This window comes from Bipolaris oryzae (assembly GCF_000523455.1).
Source record: "Bipolaris oryzae ATCC 44560 unplaced genomic scaffold scaffold_169, whole genome shotgun sequence".
NCBI classification, from domain to species: domain Eukaryota; kingdom Fungi; phylum Ascomycota; class Dothideomycetes; order Pleosporales; family Pleosporaceae; genus Bipolaris; species Bipolaris oryzae.
Window position 1 is genome coordinate 1 of NW_006911445.1, and position 22,443 is coordinate 22,443.

At 51.7% G+C, this 22,443-nt stretch overlaps 10 protein-coding genes across 10 annotated transcripts; 7 read left to right on the forward strand and 3 right to left on the reverse strand.

Annotated features, from left to right (window-relative positions):
- Positions 1 to 42: 42 nt before the first annotated feature.
- Positions 43 to 369, forward strand: COCMIDRAFT_29495 (uncharacterized protein; the record flags this gene model as incomplete). The annotated part of the gene is made up of 1 exon (XM_007693517.1): positions 43 to 369. The coding sequence occupies one exon, from the start codon at positions 43 to 45 to the stop codon at positions 367 to 369; it is 327 nt and encodes a 108-aa protein (XP_007691707.1).
- A 3,866-nt stretch (positions 370 to 4,235) lies between these two features.
- COCMIDRAFT_105303 (uncharacterized protein) lies at positions 4,236 to 5,668 on the reverse strand (the record flags this gene model as incomplete). Its single annotated transcript, XM_007693528.1, has 3 exons — positions 4,236 to 4,856; positions 4,907 to 5,095; positions 5,144 to 5,668. The coding sequence occupies 3 exons, from the start codon at positions 5,666 to 5,668 to the stop codon at positions 4,236 to 4,238; spliced, it is 1,335 nt and encodes a 444-aa protein (XP_007691718.1).
- An 818-nt stretch (positions 5,669 to 6,486) lies between these two features.
- COCMIDRAFT_29497 (uncharacterized protein) lies at positions 6,487 to 7,551 on the forward strand (the record flags this gene model as incomplete). Its single annotated transcript, XM_007693518.1, has 1 exon — positions 6,487 to 7,551. One exon carries the CDS (start codon positions 6,487 to 6,489, stop codon positions 7,549 to 7,551), a length of 1,065 nt encoding a protein of 354 aa, XP_007691708.1.
- A 946-nt stretch (positions 7,552 to 8,497) lies between these two features.
- Positions 8,498 to 9,204, forward strand: COCMIDRAFT_105267 (uncharacterized protein; the record flags this gene model as incomplete). The annotated part of the gene is made up of 2 exons (XM_007693529.1): positions 8,498 to 8,650; positions 8,752 to 9,204. 2 exons carry the CDS (start codon positions 8,498 to 8,500, stop codon positions 9,202 to 9,204), a joined length of 606 nt encoding a protein of 201 aa, XP_007691719.1.
- Positions 9,205 to 11,406: 2,202 nt separating this feature from the next.
- On the forward strand, positions 11,407 to 12,336 carry COCMIDRAFT_29499 (uncharacterized protein; the record flags this gene model as incomplete). Its single annotated transcript, XM_007693519.1, has 1 exon — positions 11,407 to 12,336. The coding sequence occupies one exon, from the start codon at positions 11,407 to 11,409 to the stop codon at positions 12,334 to 12,336; it is 930 nt and encodes a 309-aa protein (XP_007691709.1).
- Positions 12,337 to 12,504: 168 nt separating this feature from the next.
- Positions 12,505 to 12,873, reverse strand: COCMIDRAFT_105270 (uncharacterized protein; the record flags this gene model as incomplete). Its single annotated transcript, XM_007693530.1, has 2 exons — positions 12,505 to 12,688; positions 12,803 to 12,873. The coding sequence occupies 2 exons, from the start codon at positions 12,871 to 12,873 to the stop codon at positions 12,505 to 12,507; spliced, it is 255 nt and encodes an 84-aa protein (XP_007691720.1).
- Positions 12,874 to 13,518: 645 nt separating this feature from the next.
- Positions 13,519 to 14,295, forward strand: COCMIDRAFT_40094 (uncharacterized protein; the record flags this gene model as incomplete). Its single annotated transcript, XM_007693522.1, has 1 exon — positions 13,519 to 14,295. One exon carries the CDS (start codon positions 13,519 to 13,521, stop codon positions 14,293 to 14,295), a length of 777 nt encoding a protein of 258 aa, XP_007691712.1.
- A 312-nt stretch (positions 14,296 to 14,607) lies between these two features.
- Positions 14,608 to 15,339, forward strand: COCMIDRAFT_8560 (uncharacterized protein; the record flags this gene model as incomplete). The annotated part of the gene is made up of 1 exon (XM_007693511.1): positions 14,608 to 15,339. One exon carries the CDS (start codon positions 14,608 to 14,610, stop codon positions 15,337 to 15,339), a length of 732 nt encoding a protein of 243 aa, XP_007691701.1.
- A 425-nt stretch (positions 15,340 to 15,764) lies between these two features.
- COCMIDRAFT_29501 (uncharacterized protein) lies at positions 15,765 to 16,679 on the reverse strand (the record flags this gene model as incomplete). The annotated part of the gene is made up of 1 exon (XM_007693520.1): positions 15,765 to 16,679. One exon carries the CDS (start codon positions 16,677 to 16,679, stop codon positions 15,765 to 15,767), a length of 915 nt encoding a protein of 304 aa, XP_007691710.1.
- Positions 16,680 to 20,591: 3,912 nt separating this feature from the next.
- COCMIDRAFT_40096 (uncharacterized protein) lies at positions 20,592 to 21,574 on the forward strand (the record flags this gene model as incomplete). Its single annotated transcript, XM_007693523.1, has 2 exons — positions 20,592 to 20,703; positions 20,775 to 21,574. The coding sequence occupies 2 exons, from the start codon at positions 20,592 to 20,594 to the stop codon at positions 21,572 to 21,574; spliced, it is 912 nt and encodes a 303-aa protein (XP_007691713.1).
- Positions 21,575 to 22,443: the final 869 nt, after the last annotated feature.

Consider the following 22,443-nt stretch of genomic DNA (forward strand, 5'->3'; position numbering starts at 1 on the left):
GCGGGCTGCGGGCTGCGGGCTGCGGGCTGCGGGCTGTTGGCCATGGGCTGTTGGCTGAGAGGGGCCTGCTCCGGGCTGCTACTCGGGCTGCTACTCGGGCTGCTGCTGTCCTGCTTGCCCGCCGCCGCCGCCACCGGCCAACGCCCTGCCTGCCCGCCTGCCCGTCTGCCCGTCTGCAAATCACCAGGCCCGGCTGCGTCGTCATCAGATCGGTGCCTGCGTATCGCCCAGCATCCCGCGCGCTTCCATCACGGCATGGCACACATGGCACAGCACAGCCTCCTGCTAACCGCCTGCCCTGAGCCTGCCCAAAGAGCCCAGCACCAAACGAGAAGGCGCTCAATGGGTCTCGCCGTGTTTCATTTATGAGCTCCACGCCCTCCTCCGCTATGTCCGTCCCCTCTGCTCTGCGCCATACGTATGTGCTACCACGACAGCTCCGTCGCTGTGCGTGTGCGTGTGCCTTGCCTTGCCTCGCCTCATACCAATCCCATATCCATACATACCGCCGCTGCCACTCGTGCCCTACGCCGCATGGTTGGCTGCCCGGCCCGTTTCGTGCTAAGTATACACTTGGTGATTTCCACCTCCCCCTCGCCTTCAGGGTTGGCCCCTCTGCTGCAAACTCTGCTGCCCTCCAAGTACTTAGCAACCCGCGCGCCAGACGGGGGAAAAAAGGTTGCAGCAGACATGGCTCAGCGCCCAGCGCGCAAGAGGCCTGTTCTCTGCCTCGGCTAGCCTGCGCCATTCCACTTGGGGGGGTGCACACATGGTATGCTGAGCGACTGTAGCTTCTGTCCAATCACAGACGAGCGCGCGCCGCCTCTACATGCCACGGCTAGCCAAAAGCCTCGTCGTTAAGCGCGGCCGTTTGTCGGGCACGTCGTCGTGTCTCGAGAGAATGTCCAAGTATCACCATGTATCTCCATGTACTTGCACGAATCCATTGTCTCCCATTGCCACCGCCCATGCCATGCCCTGCCCTGCCCTGCCCTGCACAAGAGAAAAAAAACCCACCACTCCGTCGCCGTGGTTCTCGCGGCGCGTTCCGTTCCCGCTAGCGATCAGACAAACAACGGGGATGGGGACAACTGCGCCGCACGGCATCGTCTCCTTTGCTGTGCAGCTTGAATTCCAATGCGCCGGATTCCCAAACAGGCTCGCTCCTTGCCTTGGATGCTCAGTCAGCACTTCGCCTTGCCCTCTCGTCTTTCCGTCCCATCCTTCCGCTCTGCCGTCTGACTCGAGTAGCGAACGGAAGCGCGGAACCCACACGCGCTTGTCGCCAACGTCCTCGTCCGCCGCCTTACGCCGCCACATGCCGACTGCGTCCCAGCCAAACCCGACCCTCCCCCAATCGCTTATGGAGCTTCTTCTTCCGTGTCCAACATGATGCACCCACACTTCCGAACATGCCATGCGGCACGCATTCGGCATACATGCATATTCACCTACATACTAAGTACTTACTTTAAACACAAAGGTTTGCCCTGCAACACTCTTCGGCCCGCTTCCAACCCTCCTTCGGCGCACGTCCACCAACTATACATTAGCAGAAAAGAAGCTCTGGCCAACAGCTCCCACTACCCGTGAGCCGACTTTTCTTCCTCATGCCGCCGCTGCCCACCACCAAGATTACGAGCAGGTTTGCACATCTGCCGTCACCGATAAACAACACGCTGTAGGATTCGCCCTCGGCAAAATATTGCGGCATTATCCAGACATGGTCCACATGCCGTGCAGCGTGCTATACTCGATTCGACCACTGCCCAACATCACACGCTCTCACGGCCAGACACAATCAACTGCTTGCCCAGAATTGTCAACATGACATGTGTACAACTCTCACGTCTTACCTACATTGAATGGCCCAATTCCCCCCTGGTCCGCACTGCACACCATACTTATTAGACGAGATGACAGTCATTGCTGTGGCGAAAACTCAAAATCCTTTGAACTTACTCTGGCGGTGTAGGGAGAACTGCCTCTTTCAAACATGACAGATTATACCAAGAGCATATTAGCAGCTTTCCATCCATTAATAGAGTTCGAAAAAACTCAGTTTCACGGTTGTAGTGGAAGAATTGGCAAGTATAGCTGCGCCGATACGCAATTGAGATACTGCAAAGTACATGGTAAAATGAGGTGCATATGCATAAGGCCGAAGTATGCCCTTGGCTTCTTACCTCGTCGAAACTATCCAAAAGTGGGTCCTTCTCCAAACGGACAGTACCTGCTGTGTACATGTCGTTGTCGTTGTCGAAACAACAGGAGCACATGTAAACAATGCTCCTTCCATAAACATGATGTGAGACAGCTTCAAAAATATTTTCCGACCCTTGACCAAAGCATGCCACGTTCAAGCCAAGGTACAGGCTCACCTGCATCCTCGCAACAAAACCCCTTAACAAGCCCACCTATTTATCACGTCTCCCTCATCTCCCCATCATACGTCGTCTACCTACGTAGCCATTCCAAACATCACCCCACACACCGTTTCACTTACGCGCCCTACCTATCCCACCTACCTACCCTTCCATGTAACCCTCCAGTACACATGCACACATCCCCCCATCTACACAAACAAGCCTCTAGTCCCCATTTGACACACGCCCCGGCGCTTAACAATCGTTCCATCTCTCCACACGCACAACGTTCATGCGTCGCTTCCCGGGGGAAAAAACTACTCCAAGAAAAACATACCATCACGATTCGTTCAACTCCGACAATCATGCCTTGAAGATGACCTAACAACGGACGTCGCAAAAGCCAAACCCCCCTTCGCACAAGGATATTTCGTTCTTACCACTTACACATCCCCGACCCATCCCCACTTCCCTCCCCGCCCCACTCTCTCATCCCTGCGCCCTCCCCCATCCCCTCTTCACACCAACACGCCTCGCACCTTGGAGTCGCCTCCCCAAGCGCGACCTGCGACTAACAACCACCCAAATAAAATTGGAGTAACCCCTTCTCTATCCTACCCTACCCGCTATCCGTTGGAGACAAGCAACACAGAAAATAAATGGATACGCGGCTATGACCACAGCAGATGAGAAAGGGAATTGCCCGCCGATATTTGCCCGATGGGAGTCGTGTGAGTCGGGTTGACAGGGGTGGTGGTGGTGGAAGAGACAGGGATACAAGGGTAGATGTAAGGCAAGAAAGGTAAAAGGCAGGGCAAGGTGGATCCTTGGGGAGATGGATAGTTCGTACGAGGCGAGGGGTGCGCGGGGATCAAGGAACGACGAGGGGGGGGAGGGGAGGGGTGGCCGGTGATCAAAGGATGAAGAGGATGGGGTGGGATGCTCAAGGTGGACATGGGGGGTTTTCCAACTACATCGCACGTGAGTTATGCAGTGTAAAAAAAAAAGAAGGGAAGAGAGAGAGAAAGAGAGAAGATCAAGAAGAATACTGCATTTGCGATTAACGATCCCACCATCTCTCTAATGCAAATGAAGAGAAGAAAGAAAAAAAACACCGAAATGCATGCTACCTACACACCTAAACTACTCTGTCCCATCTCCCTCCCTCCTTCACAGTACTATACAAAAAAAACCCTCCCTCTCAAGCAAGTCAACGACAAAACATCCATCATACCATTGCCCTTGCCCTCCAAAGTCACAGACGACAAAGATGGGAAGAATGAAGGAGAAGACGATAATACAAGGAGGAAAAAAAACATAAGAAAGAAAGAAAAGAAGAGGAAAGGAAAAAAGGACGATTCCCAACTACGATTCCAAATTTGGGGTATCTGAGGAAGAAAAGAAAACAATGCCGCGCTAAAGTAAAGTAGGTGTATGGGATAAGATGAGCCAATGAAATGGACCCTCCGCAAAAAAAACCCCCCAAGGGAGAAGAGAAAAAGATGATGATGATGATGAAGATAAAAAAAGGAGATGAAAAAGAAAGAGAGCAAAAAAAAATCCACCACATGGGTTCAAAGGAAAGAAGTTGATGAATCAGCTTCTTTCTTTTCCCCTCTCTGTCTCTCTCTGTGCCTCCAAAACGACCTGAACCATCGCAATCACCCCATGTCGCTTACTTTCCCTCCTTTTTTTAAACACTATCCCGCGCAGCTAACTGCCCCTCGTCGTCTGAACTTAATTCAGACCCCCCCCAATCTCTCTATCCCTCTCCTAACCCCCCTGCACATCCATTTCCTCCCACACTGCAGCAAGGTAAACCGGGTAATACACATCTTTCCTCCACTCCGGTATACCACCACCCCCAATCTAATCAACCTTCCAATGACTCGTCAACCTCCCATCATCATCCGCATTCGAAATCTTCAGCTCAATCGCATAAAGTCCCATTGTAATCCCAAGATTGATCCAGCGCCAGAAATTGCCTCCCGCGTCGCCGCCCTGGTTGGTCCACCACTCGCCCGTCACCGCACTGCCGTCGCTACCGTTTCCACTGGCAAAATGCTGCATGAGTAGACTCGTGTAGACGGCAATGATGATGCTGGGGCTGAACCACGTCAGGAAACCGAGAATCTTGGACGTTTCGTCGTCGTCGTCCAGGCTGGGTTCTTGCGAGAGAGCGCGGGCGCCGCTTTCGCGGATGGCGGGGATGATGCGAGCTGCGGCGTACATGACGAATACGCGGTAGGCCAGGGAGATGATGACTGAAGGGGTGATGGTCATGATGGCACCGACCATGAGGTTGAAGCCGGTATGGGCAATGGTGGGGAGAGAACCAAGAGCGTGGAGAAGCGTCGTGTATGAAGCCATGATGATCGGCGGTAGTGGGGGCAGAGCGGGCTCGGATGAGACGTTGGATTCACTCACGGAGCCCGGGGATGGCTGGTAGTCGGTAAAGATTTGGTAGATGCAGAGAGTGACATAGGCAAACTTTTGGGGGGGTTAGCAAGGACCAGCAGTATCAAGGGACCAGGACTCACCAAAAGCGAGGATTCAACCGGGTTACCTCGTGCGCTGACAATACCCCAGCCACCGAGGTAGCTGGCAGTCGTAATGGCGACGCCAATCAAAATAGCGTCCACATTGCTAATTTCGGGAAACGTGGTGATACGCCACAAAAAGTAGACAGAGGTTGAGATGATGGAGGCAGAGGTGATGAGAAGGCCAATCTACATTCATATTAGCAACACCTAGTACAATGCTGTGAAAAATCTTACCATCCAGCTGTCGCCACGCTCCCGGTTCACCACCCATCGTGTAATCTGCCCTGCAGCCTGAATAACCAACAGACTGCAGAAGCCCTCGGCTACCTGGAACACAGGCGTGCTGTATCTCAGCGTCTTGTCCCAGGCACCAATCGAGAAACTCTCGAGCAGACCTTCAGCCCCAAATATCCATTCGTGCACACTCTCAAAGTCGGCACGCTTGCCGCCAAAGGTACGCTCGACCCAGCCCGAGTTATTGTTGGCATCGATGGAAAACTTGTTGAGGCTCCAGATCAACAGCGTGGGTATGGCCAGCCATTGCGCCCAAGCGACGACGTTGCACAGGAACCAGCGGAAGCGAGACGTGTTTGGCGTAGCTAAGCGGAGAATCGAGTAGAGGAAGTAGTAGGCGCTGAGAGACAGGGAAAAGGCCAGGCCACATGTCCGGCCGCCAATGTCAAAGGCGAGGGGGATGGTGAATATGATGGCGCCGAGAAAGGTAGTGGACGAGACTACTCTCGTTGCTGTTGACCACATGTGCGGATGCCGTCGTCGCCAAGCTCGTGCAGCGACGAGCCCGGCGGGTGACGTGGGCGACGGCGGTCAAGGAATGAAGTCTGGCGGCGCAGCGGTCGCGCAGGGCCGCGGGGAGAAGCTCAAGGGATCAGGCGTGGTCGAGGTTGGGGCGGGCGGTGGGTTGGCCTGATGGTGACTATCGACTATCTTCACGTGTCAATTTCGCTAAGTGCTCGAGCTTTGCGGGCGGCTGATGCTGACTGGCCGTCACACAGACAAGAGAAGGCAGCCCTCGCCGGAAAACCAGGGGAGTGGACGAGACGCTCGGAGACGGATCTGTGCAAGCGAGCAGATGAGGAGGCGCTGGACGTTGTAGTATGTACGGGTGTGTGTATGTATTGATGGGATTGTTGCGTGCTCGCGTGCGCAATCTGGGAATCACGCCAGTGTGACGAAGCCACGGCACGAGTTTAGGCGGTGCCGTATGTCTTTTTTTCTAGCCTCCTTTCTCGCTGCCGGCGGTCAGTCTCGCTGCCGATGTCTGTCTTGTGTCTGTTGTGGTTGTTGTTGCGCATAGCTTTTTTTGATGCCGACATGGGTTTGCTAGGTCCAGCCTGGCACCCCACTAGTGCCCGGAGAGAAGAAAAGTGCCAAGCCTGTGCCCGCTGCGGGACCACCCATCTCACCCTATGCCTGCCCCCAAAAGTCTCTACCCGCCACCACTACAGCTTATCAATTGCTTGAACCAATTCTGTCATACATCCCCAAGAACTGCTAGGAAATCTCGCATTGTATATCGCCCGTTAAAACAACCCAAACACGCTCTATACACCCGAACAATGGCTTCCGAAAACCCCACCAAGAGAATCAAGACAGATGCGCCTTTGATCGGAACGCACAATGGCCACTTCCACGCCGACGAAGCCCTCGCCGTATCCATGCTGCAGTTGCTTCCTGCCTACCGCGACTCGCAGCTTGTCCGCACCCGTGACCCTGCCGTTCTGGCTGAGTGCCACACGGTGGTGGACGTGGGCGGCGAGTACGACGACAACACCAGGCGCTACGACCACCACCAGCGCGGCTTCGACGTCGTGTTCCCCGGCCACAAGACCAAGCTGTCCTCGGCAGGACTTGTGTACATGCACTTTGGCAAGGACATCATCACTGCCGTCACTGGACTGCAGGGTCCTGATCGCGACCTGCTGTATGAGAAAATCTACAACGACTTCATCGAGGCCTTTGACGCCAACGACAATGGCATCAATGTCATTGCCCCCACGGACCTTGAGAAGGCGGGGCTCGAGAAGAAGTTTGAGGACCGTGGCTTCAGCATTGCCAGTGTTGTGAACCGCTACAACTATGGCCCCAAGTCGCCTCTCTCCGACGAGACCAAGACACCAGAGGCCAAGCAGGTCGAGGAGGACAGCCGCTTCATGACGGCTTCTCGCTTTGTCGGCGAGCAGTTCCGCTACGAGCTCATTGACCGCGCCAATTCGTGGCTCCCTGCCCGCCATCAGGTCAAACAAGCCTACGACAGCCGTCTCAAGTACGATGCGCAGGGACGCATCTTGGTGCTTCCCGAAGGCATGCCCTGGGCTGACCATCTGTACACGCTGGAGAAGGAGACGCCGCAGCCCGAGGGTGTTGCTCCTCAGGTCCTCTATGTGCTCTTCCCCGAAGACAAGCCAGAGGGCAAGTGGCGCATTCGTGCTGTGAGCAAGGAGAACGGCGGCTTCGAGAACCGCAAGGACCTTCCAGACGCATGGAAGGGCGTCCGAGACGAGCAATTGGACCAGGTATCAGGCATCCCTGGCTGCGTCTTCGTCCACGCCGCCGGCTTCATCGGAGGCAACAAGACGTTTGACGGTGCCTTGGCAATGGCACAGAAGGCACTGGAGTTGTAAGAGGGGCTGGCATGCGGGGTTGAATTGAGGGGCTGAACGGAGGGGTTTTTGGATAAGCAACAATAGTTGCTTCTACTACTTTGCATAGCATCGTCTGGCGTTCTGGCGCTTCATATCAAAAGTTATGATACCAACCATGTATATAGAGTAGCATGGTAGATAGAATTACGAAAATGTCGTGATTACACCGTCATCGATGGTGAGTATATGCCTTTTCCACCTGCTGCATATGGCCTGTCGCGTGATGACTCTTGCTGGTAATTATGAGGCTGTATATCTCCTTCTAGTCCTTCCAAGCGCCAGGAACCCCACGCCCTGCGTCGCGCTCTCCCGACGGCTTCACCAACTGCAGGCGTGTGATTGGCTGCAGGACGTCATCCGGAGAGAGTCGGGCTGGATTGGCCACAGAGGCACACGACTCAGCCGGCCCATTGCTAGCGGCTTTCATGTGATAGGCTCAAATGGGTATGGTGGCGAAGATTCTGCCCATCTGCCGGAGACTTGCGCGGATAGAAGGGTCTCGGTAATCCCAGTCGCATCTTTTTTAACTCTGGACAAATCATACTACTATATTGTCTTTGTTTTGCTTGCCAGCGCACAGTTTCTCCATCTACTTGCACCGCATCTCACCAAGCCCCCGCAAACGCGCAATCTGCAATCAAGTCGAGCGCTCGAGCGGTGAAAAACGTTGAGCTCACATCCCGTCCGCCCCCCGTCGATCGTTTATCGCGCACGGCTTGCTGGCTGGCTTTACCGAGCTTCCCAGACCTTTTCCACCCCTTCACGTCTTCCAGCCCACCATAAACCCACTTCAAAGCCCACACCAATCCCATCGCGGCTTATCAATTTTACATCACCAGACCTCGCGCATTTCAAGAATTTGCGCCCAACACCACCGCGCATATATACACAGCTACCGAGCTCACCATCGGCACACGACCACACGATGAAGTACTTTCAGCAGACGATTGACTTTGACTACTCGTGGGAGGAGGTCTCGACAAGCAACTGGCGGAAATATGGCCCTTGGAACGAGAAGACGCCGCACGTCATCGCCGTCGACACCATCAGCCGCTCCGTAGACCCAGCGACAGGAATTGTAAGTGACTCCTTTCATGTGCCGGAAGCACAGCGGCTCTCCATCGCGAGGCGGGGCACGTGCGGAATCATCATTGAGAGCACTCGGCTAACACGCGATAGCTACGAACTGAACGCCTCATCACTTGCCAACAGTCGACACCAAAATGGATACAGTCCCTCCTTGGCGGCCAAGACACGTCCATGGTTTATGAAACCTCATACGTCGACCCTGTCGCGAAGAAGCTCACCCTCTGCTCCATGAACATGACCTGGTCCGATCTTCTCAATGTACGCGAAACCTGCATCTACCGACCCGCTGCTTCATCGCCCGACGCCAAAACCTCCTTTACCCAAAGAGCTGAGATTACCGCGCTCTGCGGTGGCTGGCAGAAGATCAAGAACAGCATCGAGCAGTTTACTGTCGAGCGCTTCCAGCAAAACGCCGCAAAGGGCAAGGAGGGCTTCGAGATGGTCCTCGAGAGGGCTCGCCAGGTCTTCCAAGAGCAGAGGGAAATCCTCAAGCTCCAGCAAGCGCAGCAGGACAGCCAGATTTTGAGACACGCAAAGATTTGAATGCGCGTCAAACACTAGACTCCCTTGGTCAATGCGCCGACTCGCAAGTGCTGCGAGTCGATGCGCTATTGTTGACTCACCTCCCGACTCTCTAGTCACCCCCCACCACCAGCATCCAACTGTGCCTATCCAGTTGTAGATTCGGCACTCTCAACTCACTTCACGTCTTTCCTTTATCTACTGTGTTTCAGCGTTCATGTTATCTAGACGCAAGGGTTTTGAATTATTCTTTTAAAAGGTCGATTTAGACTAAAACGGCGTTATGAAACCAAAAGCATTAGGAAGAGAGGCGAAGATACCCTTTCCGTCATGCTTTTGAAGAGAGCATTAGACGCCTTGAGCAATTTTATACACGATAGATACGGTTCGAATATACAATAGTATCAGATTTTGCTTTTTCTGAACTGACTCGTGGATCTCTTTTCTCCACAGAGTATCGTGACGCTGCGCTTTGTTCTTCATTATTTGCACGCCAGAAGAATCAAGAATCAAGTATGAGGTGAGTGTGCCGAGCGTCATGCCCCCCGCCATCCCGACTCTCTCTCCATGTTTTTCGCCTCATCCCTGACTCATCCTTGCAAATCCATGTGGAAAATCTTACCCCACAAAGGATGTACCGATGCGCACAACGTGACGATATATTATTTGATACAGTAATCTCGACATCATCATCATCATCACTACTACCACCCTACTAAACTGATCTAAGCAATGATGGCATCCCACTACGCGCATGACGTTTAGTGGGGGTCCTGTCCTGTCCCCCACGTGTTCTACATGTTTGAAGCTTCTACCCCGCGGGACACGCCTCAATATGTACTCTGCTCTACATATGCACGTTGCACGTGAAGTAAGGGACATAACTACTACCCATCTGCGATTTTCGAATCAAGGATGCGAAGAAAAGAAGCTTCTCCGTATCAAGATGAAACTAGAGACGGCTAGAAAACTACCAAGACACTAGTAATAAGAAAGGGTTGAGGAGACTACAGGTGTTAGACAGGCCCGCCGTCTTGCTGCACGCCATGCTCAGTCTATTGGAACTAGTACGGTGCGCGAAACTGGAATGAGATTGGGAGTTGTACCAGATGACACTTTTTGAAAAGAAACAAGACGCTGGCTAAAGAACAGTGAGATGCAAAGTCTCTCTCTCTCTCTGTGTGTATGTGCGATGCGAGTTTTGATGTTCAGAAGGCGGAAGGGGGGAGGGGAGGGGGTGTAGAAAGATCAGATAAACAAGTCTGACTCGTGTATAGTTAGACCCTGACAGGAAACATTGTGCCAAAAATAGCCCCCTTCTCTATTTTACGTATCGCAAGAACAACAACAAACAAGAAGAAGAAGAAGGAAAGAAGACTGTCCAACTTTTGTCACGCCCTCTCTCTCCCTTCTCCAAGTAAAATGCACACCAAGAGAGAGAGAGAGAAGAGAAGAGAAGAGAAGAAGAAAAATGTCCGGGGCGCTTGCACTCGCGCAACCCACTCCCGACACACCGTGTGATCTCTCTTCCTTTCCTCCCTTAACAGCCGGGGGAGGGAGGGGTGGGCGCGTGCACCCGCAAGCTCATCAAACGACCAGCCCCTCTGAACCGTGGAATCACGACTGCAATCCACGCTTTTTGTGCATATTTGCCGGAAACAGCAGGTTGCGGTGGGGAAGTGTCTCGGATTGTTTGATGTTTGTGTGTGTTTTGCGCGCCTACAGGACCAGGGGGGTGTGTGTGAGCAAGGTGAAGGCAGTGTGTTTGTGTGGTAGCGAAGGGGCCGTCGGTTTGGGTTGGTTGGTCGGTTGGTTGGTTGGGTCGCCTTTTTTTGGGAGGGTTAGTTTTGCGAAGGGGAGGCTATTGATTTTGGGGGTTGGTGGAGATTAAAGGGTGGTGAGTTGGCGAGGACGGAGGGGAGAAAGGGGGAGGGGGGGATTCTGGGATTCGTGAATTATCGGGTTTCCTATAGACTAGGTATGGTGTTTGTAATGTGCTGTATGTAGAGTAATGACTATGTAGAAGGTACACAGGCTGGTGAATACCTTACTACGTGCGGGGTTTGCTCGGGCCGACTTCGCTGCGCCTATACTAGGCCCATCCAATAACTTCATCTGTGGAACTATCCAATGGCAAATCTGAATGTGCAAGCGTTGAACGATACTTTTATGAACCAAAAAACGGCATAGCTTGAATCAAAACCCAAAGTCACGAGCTCAACCATGGCCACCCTTGAACAAAACATCCGCCAGGCGCTAGAAACCCTCCTACCTCGGATCCAAAAGCAACATGCAGAATCCCCAGACACACCCATCATCCTCGGTATAACCGGTCTCCAAGGCTCAGGAAAATCAACATGGGCATCTACACTCGTAAAACTCCTATCCGAAGAATACGGACTCTACAGCATCACCGTCTCCCTCGACGACTTCTACAAGACCCATGACGAACTCGTCTTGCGCAGAAACCAAGATTCAGCCAACAAACTCTACCGTACGCGCGGCCAGCCCGGGACCCACGATGAGACACTCGCCCAATCCTTCTTCCAGCAACTAAAAACCTGGAGCGCCACCACCACCACAACAACAGACGGCAGTTCTAGTACCGCGGCCCTCGCCATCCCCTCCTTCGACAAATCCCGCTTCAACGGCGAAGGCGACCGCGCCCCAGAACACACTTGGCCACGCATAACCCGCGCCCCCGCCATCGTCATCTTCGAAGGCTGGTGCCTCGGCTTCACGCCCGTCTCCCCTTCCTTCATCCAGGACAAACACGACCTCGCTCTCCAAGGTAAACTGCCCGTCAACACCCCTGCTTCACACCAAGTCAGTCATCTGCTAGAAGTAAACGAGTGTCTGAAACGCTACTGCGATACCTTCATGGGACCCCAGCATTTTGATTTCTTTATTCATATTGACACGCAGGATCTGAGGAATGTGTATAAGTGGCGGTTGGAGCAGGAGCGCAAGTTGATTGAGAAAAAGGGCGAGGGGATGGGTGATGAGCAGGTTAAGCAGTTTATCGATGGGTATATGCCTAGTTATGAGATTTATCTGGAAAAGCTGAGGGAAGGGTTGTTTGCCGAGAAGGGGAGGATGGTGAGGGTTGTGTTGGATGAAGGGAGGGGGGTTGAGAGGGTAGAGGTGCTTTAAAAGTCGACATGCACAGTCGTCTGAGGCCCTTGGTAGAAAGGTTTCTGATCACGCTTTGGGGGAGGCTGGTTGGATTCAAAAAGATGATTAGAGTGTTATAGAGTGCGACCCTTGAGTCTGATCTGATTCCCATTTCTTTTTTTTCTTGACTCCAACGAGAAGAAAGCGTTATGACCCCCTGATATCCCAAAAACACGTCACCTGTAACTTCCCTACACCAACACACTTGGTATTCCGGCACCGAAACTGCGTGTGATCGCGCAAACTATTTAGATCGATGTCGCCCTGGCAGTACATGCACGGCCATTTCTCTAAAAACGCGCAGTTTTGGCGTGCTTGCTTGATGCTGTCTCTATCTCACGGTATCAGCGTTAGATTCGTCGTGGCTGCTGAGTGTGACGTGGAGGCGAGCATAGATATATGCAGTATGTGATTTGGTGGCTCGGGGAGATGTAGCAGGACGTACTTCCAGGACTGGATGCTCGATCGTGTAAGGGTGTGCGATACGGGGGTGTGGGTGTAGTTGGAGGTGGACATGTTTGTCATGTCTTCTTTGTACTTGGATTTAGACATGGATGAAGCGAAGTAGGAAGAGAAGGTGTGTGTGAGGATGCTGCTCCTGCAGCTCCTCTGGATAGAATGCCGCTGCCCCCCTACGGAGTAAGAGAAGTGTGATTGGTTTCGCTGCTGGGACCCTTTGGAATCCCTGAGTATGATGTTCCAATCGAATGCGTAGTATTAGAGGGTCAGGGTCGGTCTTGGGACAGCAGGCGCAAACAAGGGAATGTAGTGGTAACAATGCGATTGCCCATTTTTGCATAGGGCTAATTTCGTTTGATTCCCTTTCTGAAAATTGCTCATCTCTTTCACCTGTTTGTGTGCAGTGTGAGTTTAGAGTCAAGGCGAACAATGACATGTACTCTTTCTCAGCCTCGTTCTAACCGTTATCCGCAGCGGCCCTAACTACACTACTAAGCGATCAGCACCGCTAGCTGCTCATGTAATCTTCTCAGCCGCAATCTATATCATTGCGAGAAATGACAAAACTGCCTCGGCGAAGCTGACAGTAATATATTAAAATTGCCCCACGAGATCGTAATGCGGCTGAGTACCTGCGGCTGAAGATTGTTGTGACACCAAAGATCTACGCACCTCTACCACAACCTTGTTACCTATCAAGCCATGACCACGTTGCACAACCCCCCAGCCAACGGCGCAACAGCATCCGCCGTCAAACCACCATTCTTCGATGTCAACGACCCCAAGCCTGTTCGTTATGGCGTATTGCTCTTCCCAGGCTTCCAGGCGCTCGACGTCTTCGGCCCACTCGACGTCTTCAACTCACTCGCCATGCTCTACAGTTTCCCCACGAAACTAACCATGCTTGCCAAAACATCCGATCCGGTCGAAACATCGCATCAAAGAGCCGGCAACACCATGTTTTCGCACCCGGAGACGGACGTCTCACAAAGCATGATTGTGAACCGGACGTTTGCGCAGCAGCTCGAGTTGCAAGAGGGGGCTGCAGCTGAGGCCATTGACGTTCTGATTGTACCTGGGGGAATAGGAACCCGTGGCGACATGAGCACCGAGATTGATTTCGTAAAGCAGGTCTATCCTAGTTTGAAAGCGGTCTTGTGCGTGTGTACTGGGGCGACTATCTTGGCGCGCGCAGGCATTCTGGATGGTCGCAGAGCTACTACTAACAAACGCGCGTTTGCGTGGGCAACGAGCACGGGACCGGACGTGAAATGGGTTCCGGAGGCGCGGTGGGTTGTAGATGGTAACATTGTGACTGGGTCTGGGATTAGTGCCGGCATCGATGCTACGTATGCTTTCGTAGCGTTGAACTATGGCGAGACGATTGCTCAGGAATTGGCGGATTGCGCGGAATATGTGCGTTGGATGGATCAGGATCATGATCCTTTTGCGAAGAGGTGGAATGCTGGTGCTTCTTGAGGTTTTCTGCAGCGCCAAAAAGGTCTTGCAGGTTAGATATAGAGGAGCTGGGACATATCCAACAAGCTCAAGTGTCTAGTCTGGTGAGTGTTTACAGTTCGTCCAGCTGCCCTCCATCTTTTGCTGCGTTGTTACGTATAACAATCACCCGCTCTTTCACTTGTATCATAACAGCAAATAAGACTCATTTTCACTTTCACTCCATAGCTTGTTGCCTCATATGGTGCTCAATTCTCCGTCGTTTTACCAACCGCCATTCTACTACTTGTTTTTCTTCTTCTCAACTCAACAAAACTGCCGTATTTAGCATCTATGTCTAATTTATCCAACCAGCAAGCTCCTCCACCAGCGCCAGACCCTAGGAACGCCGATCCACTCCTGGCGGTCCTCCGACAAGAGCTTGGTCTCAACTGGGAATTATACAAAGAGTTCTTGATGAGTATCAAAGCCGCAATCCTCGTCGGCGACAATGCCGCCCCACTGATCAACCAGATGGGACCTTTGATACAGAATCGAGCTTGCCACGTCGCTCACCAGGGTGTGTTATTCTTACTGAAAGATTTGGAAATGAAATGCCGCGCCACAGGTAAGACGACTGAAGTCTCCCATTCACCTCCACTTGGCCCAAACTGGTCATCTATGCCACCTCCAGTCGCAAACATGGTACCGCGTCTACATCCGCCATCAAGAACGTCCGTAGACCGAGTTGTACGCAACTATTCTAGCCAAAACGCCTCAGCGCCCCGGGCACGCCCAGCTCCCGCTCCTGTTCCCAACCGACCTAGATCCAACGTCGCGACCGCCACTCGACATCATCCACACAGTCAGCAAGCTCCACAGTCAACTCCTAGTCACGGCATTGTAATGTTCATTGATCCAAACTTCAAACGCGACGTCCAAGATTTCTTTGGTCTTCCTGGCCGTCCCCGACTCACTGCTATCTCGTACCACGAATTTGACTCTGTACCGCACTATGAGCCTGGTATCGATGATCTTGCTTTGTGGAGGAAGAAGGTAGAAGCAGAGATAGAGGATGTCATGTAGTGGTGTATTTGATGACGCTGCGTGGACGGAAAGTGTATAGGAAGAAGTATGCTAGTAGGCGGGTTTAGAGAAGCCTAGCTTTAGCCCGACAGGTTGGAAAGACCAGATGCACGGGCATCCGAATTCCCATTTTTATCTAATATGATATAAGCTTTCTTAGAACATCAAAGGTACACCGAGTCTTCGATGTCACCCAGAAGTGGATATCACAGCTCTCCATTTTCTAATACCGTAGCTGTTACTTAGTGCAATTGGAACGCGTCCATCTTTTCTATAGTCTAATAAGTCGAAGTAGATGAGTATCGCTGGGGTGACCAAGACAGATCAAAAAGCAGGCTGTATGCACCGCCAAATCTTGACAACAACAACAGACAACGGGCCATAGCCTGCCCTACTATATAAGGCCAGAGTCACTATACACCCTCTCAAAGGTTCGACACAACCCTCTTCACCACCTCATCCAGATCCTGCTCTTCCAGCCCAAGCAGCTCATTCGCAAACCCCTCCCTCTCCTTCCAATCCGAAGCAACAACCCCCCAAACCGCCACAACCTCCTCCCTCGCCTCCATATCCCCCTCCAACATCTTCGGCCTACAAACCTCCAACTCCTCCTCACTCTTCTGCTCCACCCGCTCAAACTTCTCTCCCGTCGCCTTCTCCAGCGCCTCCAGTACCTCCAACTGCGTCACACGGAGACTATGCACATACAGCAACTTATTCTTCGTCTGCTCCTCCTTCTCCAACACCCTTACCACCGCCTTTCCTATAAAATCGACATTAGATGCGGAAAACTTGATGTTGCCGCCATCAAGCAGATACGCCTTCCGGGCCTTGACGTCGAACTTCAGCAGCCCGCACGTCATGCCCCAGTCGAAAAAGTGGCCAGTGATGAGACTCGTCCAGGTCAAGTTGCCCATACCGGGTTCGCGCTGTTGGTCTTGCAGCGAGATGAGGTAGTCTCTCACGACCTTCTTGCCTTTCATCAAAGGTAGAATCTCGTTTGTCTTGTCGTCGGCGGAATCGCAGCTCCCGAATTCAGCGGGCATGACGCGCTTGACGCCTGCTTTGAAGGCTGCATCAATCAGCTTCTTTTGCGAATCCACGTGGCTCCCCGCAATGGTGATGATCAAGGCGTCGATGTTTTTGCTGCGCAGCGCTTTGGCGACGGCATCGACGTCTAGGTCGTCCGGGACAGTGATGACGTTTGTTTTTGGGTAGACGGATTTGGAGGACTGGCGGTTGAGGACGTAGAGGGAGAATTCTGAGGCTTGGAGGGCGCGCAGGACGGGCGCGCCGAGCGTGCCTGTTCCGCCAATTAAGGCGACGTTGGTTATGGTCATGTTTGTGAGGTGTTGGCTGAATTGGGATGTAGTGATACTTGTTGTATTGTCAGATGTTCGGTGCTCAATGGCTCAGAGGTATGTACTGTACTCGTGGATTGACGTAGTCCGAATTCGGGGCGGCGGCTATTGACGCCTAGATACGGTACTTTTTTGAATTAGTCAAAGCAATGCTTATGTTTCTGCAGCACCATAGGGAATCAACGCCTTGCCCTACGTCCATGTATGGAGTGAAAGCTATTTTGACATGTACAGGGTTCCTGTGAGAATTTGAATTCAAGCTAGTACATATTGTCTCTCACGGCTGGAATTTTGTTACGGACAGATACGATCAAATCGACTACGAAACCTCTATTTTGTGTGTAATAAGAGACATGAAAATCATTCTTTGTAACAAGGGAAACCTTTGAGCCTAGCATGCAACCATACACGCCTCTGGATTTGTGTCAAGGCAAGGCGCAAAGCATGGGCTGTTGAGTAGCGTAGCAGATACGTGCAAGATGCCAGTAGATCTGGTAATGAGATATATCATCTGCCAAAGGACCCGTGATTCGCTACTCAGCTACTGTAGCAACGCAATAGCCCATGGGGCACTCTGTAGCCCCTAATTGAGCCACTAAAGCTCACGAGGACGGTTCAAGTCTAACGGTATGACTTCCCAACATGCGCCTCAACAATTTCTTTTCGACATTTGAATAAAACGTATCAGTCGCTTTGTGCATAGCAGCATCGCTATTGTGGTCTTTACTAGTGCATTTTCCGAGGGGGATAGAAAAAATGAGGACTTACTTCTATTACACATTAATTACTGTTACTAAAACTGGAGGGGCCTGGATTAGTGGTTGTCCTTTTGATTCCAGGTGTGCAATTTAGCACTGACCAGATTTGTTGCATGCCCCAGTCACGGTAAGTATTCGTCCGAACTCCCCACACGCTAGCAGTTGAGACAGTGGCCAGGGATAGAAGAGGAATCAATGGATGCATCGCACTAGGGTTGTTAGGCGAATGTTCAGGTTGGCCGTTCAGAAATCTTCGAAAGGTGTAAGATCAAATGTAGATCAGATCTTAGTCTACATCTTGATGCGCCAAAGTTGGTAAGAAGATCTACCCTGAACATCAATATAGGCCACAATCGAAATGATCTCGCAGAGCAATGAACGTTGCGTAGCGAAGGCTTCCTTGATGTGGGAGCAGATGTAGTAATATCTCTTCAATATCTGATATACCATTGTTTTAGTGCCAGCAACAAGCAGTCATCTCTTTTCTGTTTGAACCACCAGGAGAGCGGTGAGTCAAAGCCTCCAATCATCATACCTTGTCATCTTCGAACACGATACATATTCTTTTTACGGCATGTAAGCAGCTAATCAATACCTCACAGACCATGCACGGTTGAGGATATGTGGGGTACAGATAAGCAATACGCTTGCTGCTTATGTACAGAGTATTACGCCGAATTACATAAAGATGCTGAATACAGCCAGGGTCATCTCGAAAGCGTTCTTGTATTTATTGAAGAAGATTCGCGGAAATGTGTTACATGTCGAAATGATAGACGGTGGTAAAATGTGTCGACCATGGTTGGCCGGGGTGCATAGTACGACTAAGGATGTGTTGATGTCAGATGTAGATAGCAGGGTTAATAATACAAGAATGAAGTAGTCAAAGGTTAATCGAGGGTTGCCGCGATAGACGAAAAAGATTATGGGGAGGAGTCATGACGATAGAATCACAATGGGAGTAAGTAACAGGGAACGGACAATCGACAGGGGTGAATCTGCTTAGGGGTTTGACGGATTCCCTCAACATCGATAGTCATTTAACAAGTGCAATGCTAAAAAGAGAGAATTTTCAAGCAAGTACCATCCTCTGATGGGTTCAGTTATGGGTGATGGATCAACGTCACTATGGATTGAATTCTTCAAGTGATTCTATCAAATGAGCCTGAACGTGCAAACTGCAGATGCATTGGTCTTGACCCACAACCATGATGAAAAATTACGAGAAGCCGATCGGTTGGCTAAAAGGCAAAGGGACTATCGCAATAAAGAAATCAACAGATCGAGGGCCAACTGAAAAGTGGATCTCTTGTAAGTTGGAAATCGTGCCAAGCGTGTATAATAAAAACAGGCCGATTTGACCAGGGTTTGGAAAAGACCGAACCCCAGCAAATAGGTTAACCACGAACACATCGTCCAATTGAAAAATCTCTGCCTATTTCCATAAGAAACAGATAGACTGATGCATCGAACCATTGACCACCAAGACATCCTTCCGAACCATAGATACCATCCGTCCCCTACAAATCGCGACAAACGAGCGTACCTGCATCACCCTGCCTCTCGCCCCAACACAAACCCCGTACCGCGGAACCAAACATCACCTTGTAGGGGAAAAACGCAATAAGCCAATAATCGATGCACCGTCATCTCCATGCAATCCTTCGCGATCAAATGCGGTCCCCCACAACCCCCATCTACTCCCCCACCCGCGTGATGAACCCCTACCACCCTCCATATCCCTGGAGCCATCCCTGCCCCCAAACCACCCGGGACCATCCCATCCCCAACCACATCTGCCCAGCCCTTCGCGCCGCAAAATAGGTACTATGAAACATAACACCCATCTATTACACACCCTCTAGTTCATCCCCAACAAACCCACATCTACTTTCCGTCCTCACCAAAACTTACCTTCTCTTTCGCCTAAATCCCCATCGTTATAGCGATGGTTCCACCCAAAGAAGGTGCACGCCCATCCTCAGCTTCCGTTCTTCGCTAAAACCTACCCATCTTCCTTATCTATCTCGCGATCTTATAGCCATGATCCCCGCCCTCTTTTCGGAGGGATTATATACCCGTTTGCTCAAGCGTTCGTGCACTACCACCACTACCACTACATACTACCAACTTTGTGATGTCGCAAGGGAACAAACAGGGAAACGCTTGCAACTCCCCTCCCCTCACATATTCATTCATTGGTTGGCACTTCCGATTTGGCGTGATTCCGTCTTGCGACTCAGCCCAGCATCTATACGCGGTGCAACTGCCTCTTTCGCACAAGAAACAGAGTTTTGTATATATACCAGTGAAACACGAAACATATATAAGTCTTGAATCGATTAAAAAAAAGCGGATGCGGAGTTATGTTGTTTTGGCTTCGGTCCGAACAAGATACACACACACATGTACACGTACATACCCTGCGGCATCTAGCAAGCACCAAGGTACGGACGAGGCAAGGGGTGGGGAAACGTCGTGATGTGGAGGAGAGGGAATGACGACAACATTGGGAAGGGGGGGGGGGGGGCGCCCAAACATACGAATCAAGGCGCGTACGTCTCATACAGATGGCAAGAGAAAAAAATGGTACGTGGATGGTTTGCGTGGTGAGATGCAAACACGAGCGTCACGCCATCTTACGATTCCCACGCGTGCACCAAGGCAAGATGGACACACCACCACTACCGCCGACAGGCTAGCCCTACGGTACTGTGCGCACGGGCCATGTCCCGTCAGTATGTGGGACTGATTTTTTTTGTTTGCCCGGCAGTTTGGGGTTTGGGTGGAAGGGGATGACTTAGATATCTTGGCTGTGGGGGGGGGGGATAATGTAAGGTATATAGGGTCAGAAGGAGTGATCTGATGTTCGCTTTCGGGTTTTCTTTGGTTTCATCATTGAGATATATAAAGAGAGGACGTGTGGATTCGACAATTTTATCCTTTTGGAGGCGTGAAAACAAGCAACATACAGCACGATTACTGCTATTACTACTATTACCATACTGGGATAGACTTTTTTGGTTGCAACAATAACAACAACACACACAAGCCAGGAGAGGGGAAGCCATAAAGAGAAGGAGCAAACAGCAAAGTTTGAAATTTCCCCACAACATACACACATACTACCGAGATGGCGACATTTCAGAATCATCGGCCGATGCAGCATGTGGATCGGAGGGAACTGTATACCAGTCTCGAGGCACGGATACAATACCTGCATTCGTTTCTCGACTTTAGTTCACGTACGCTTACTCGCTTACCCAACAAAAAAAAGATACTTTTGGAAGCAAAGGCTAACTTTAAAAAAATGCAGGCGATATGGAAGCCTTGACAAGCGGGGCAAAGTATATCAAAGCGCTCATCCCCGCCGTCGTCAACATTGTGTACAAGAAGCTTCTGCAGTACGACATCACCGCACGGGCGTTTGAAACGCGATCGACATCGTACCAGGGGCGCGTCGACGTTAGCAACCTCGACGAGAACTCGCCGCAGATTCTGTACCGCAAAATGTTCCTGCGGGGCTACCTAAACAAGCTGTGCAGCGACCCGTCGACCATGGAGTTTTGGGAGTACCTGGACAAAGTGGGCATGATGCACGTGGGGCAAGGGCGGGCACATCCGCTGCACATCGAATACGTGCACATTGGCGTGACGCTGTCGTTTGTGCAGGACATCATTACCGAGGCGGTGCTGTCGCACCCACGGCTGAAGATGGAGCGCAAGATTGCGCTTGTCAAGGCGCTGAGCAAGGTGATTTGGATCCAGAACGACCTGTTTGCCAAGTGGTATGTTCGCGACGGCGACGAGTTTGCAGAGGAGCGATTGGTGCCCGAGGTTGAGCCTGAAGGCTATCTGCACGGCAAACCTGTCTTGCGCGAGGGCAGTAGTGAGGTTGAGAGTGAGATTGAGGAGGCCGATATGGCGGCGGGGTCGTGTCCGTTTAAGAATTTGGCAGGCAGACCGAGTCTGGGGAAGGATCATCAGGATGCGCAGTATGGGGAAATCGTGATAGATGCCGCAGAGGCGCCGAGGGCTGCAGCGTCAACGACATCACCAGGCATGAGGGGGTTTGTGCAGAGCGCCATGGCTCGAGCGGTAGGAAGCAGCGCTTAACGGGCGAGCGAGGGGTATGTGTGTGTGTGTGTGTGGATGTTCTTACTGTAGATACTAGTACTATGCAATTATAATGATATTATTTTGTTGTTGACTATTTTCAGTGGGGGAGGGGCGTGCGTGGTGTGGCGGTGTTGATTGGGAGCGGTTACCGTGACGGTCCATGTGCATGCACGGGTCAAACCGGAAGCGGAGAAACAGCCGCCGCCCCGAGAGCCGCGATCGGCTTGTCGAGATGGATGCCCTCGCCATCGCCGTGGCCCATGTCAGGCTGGCACGACAAATTTTGCCCAGCATACAGTCAGCCTTGTTTGGTGAAGATATATTTTGGGTACAAACTCTATATGCACGTGCTGCAATGTTCATGTCCATGGAGTATGCTGCAATTTTTGCATGATGATGCATAATGGAGAGGCGGGGCAGGACAATCACATGACGCGCGGCATTGTGGTGAGAGAGTATAGATGTGATGGTGTTGAGGGTGTTTCAGGCTAGGGCGGGCTGTTGTGTGGAGAGGACCAGTACCAGCGACCAGTACCAGCACCAGCACCAGCACCAGCACCAGCACCATGGAGCGGGCCTTGTATAGCCTTGTGTAGCAGGAGACTAGGTGTTCGAATAGACTACTACTACCAATACTATTGTATAGATGCTATAATAGGCCTCACCGGACACGGACTCAGCCTGCAGCCCAGGCACCATGCTGCGCCCTGTTTCTCGGGCAACTAAAGCAGATGTATTGTGTCCAAAACAGTGCACCCTGCCGATCCACTGACGATCCGACACTTCCGTCTACGGTGCATGGCAAGCAGAGAAGGCTGTCGGTAACGAGTTGATAAATGCATATCGAAAGCAGCAAAGGCACATGT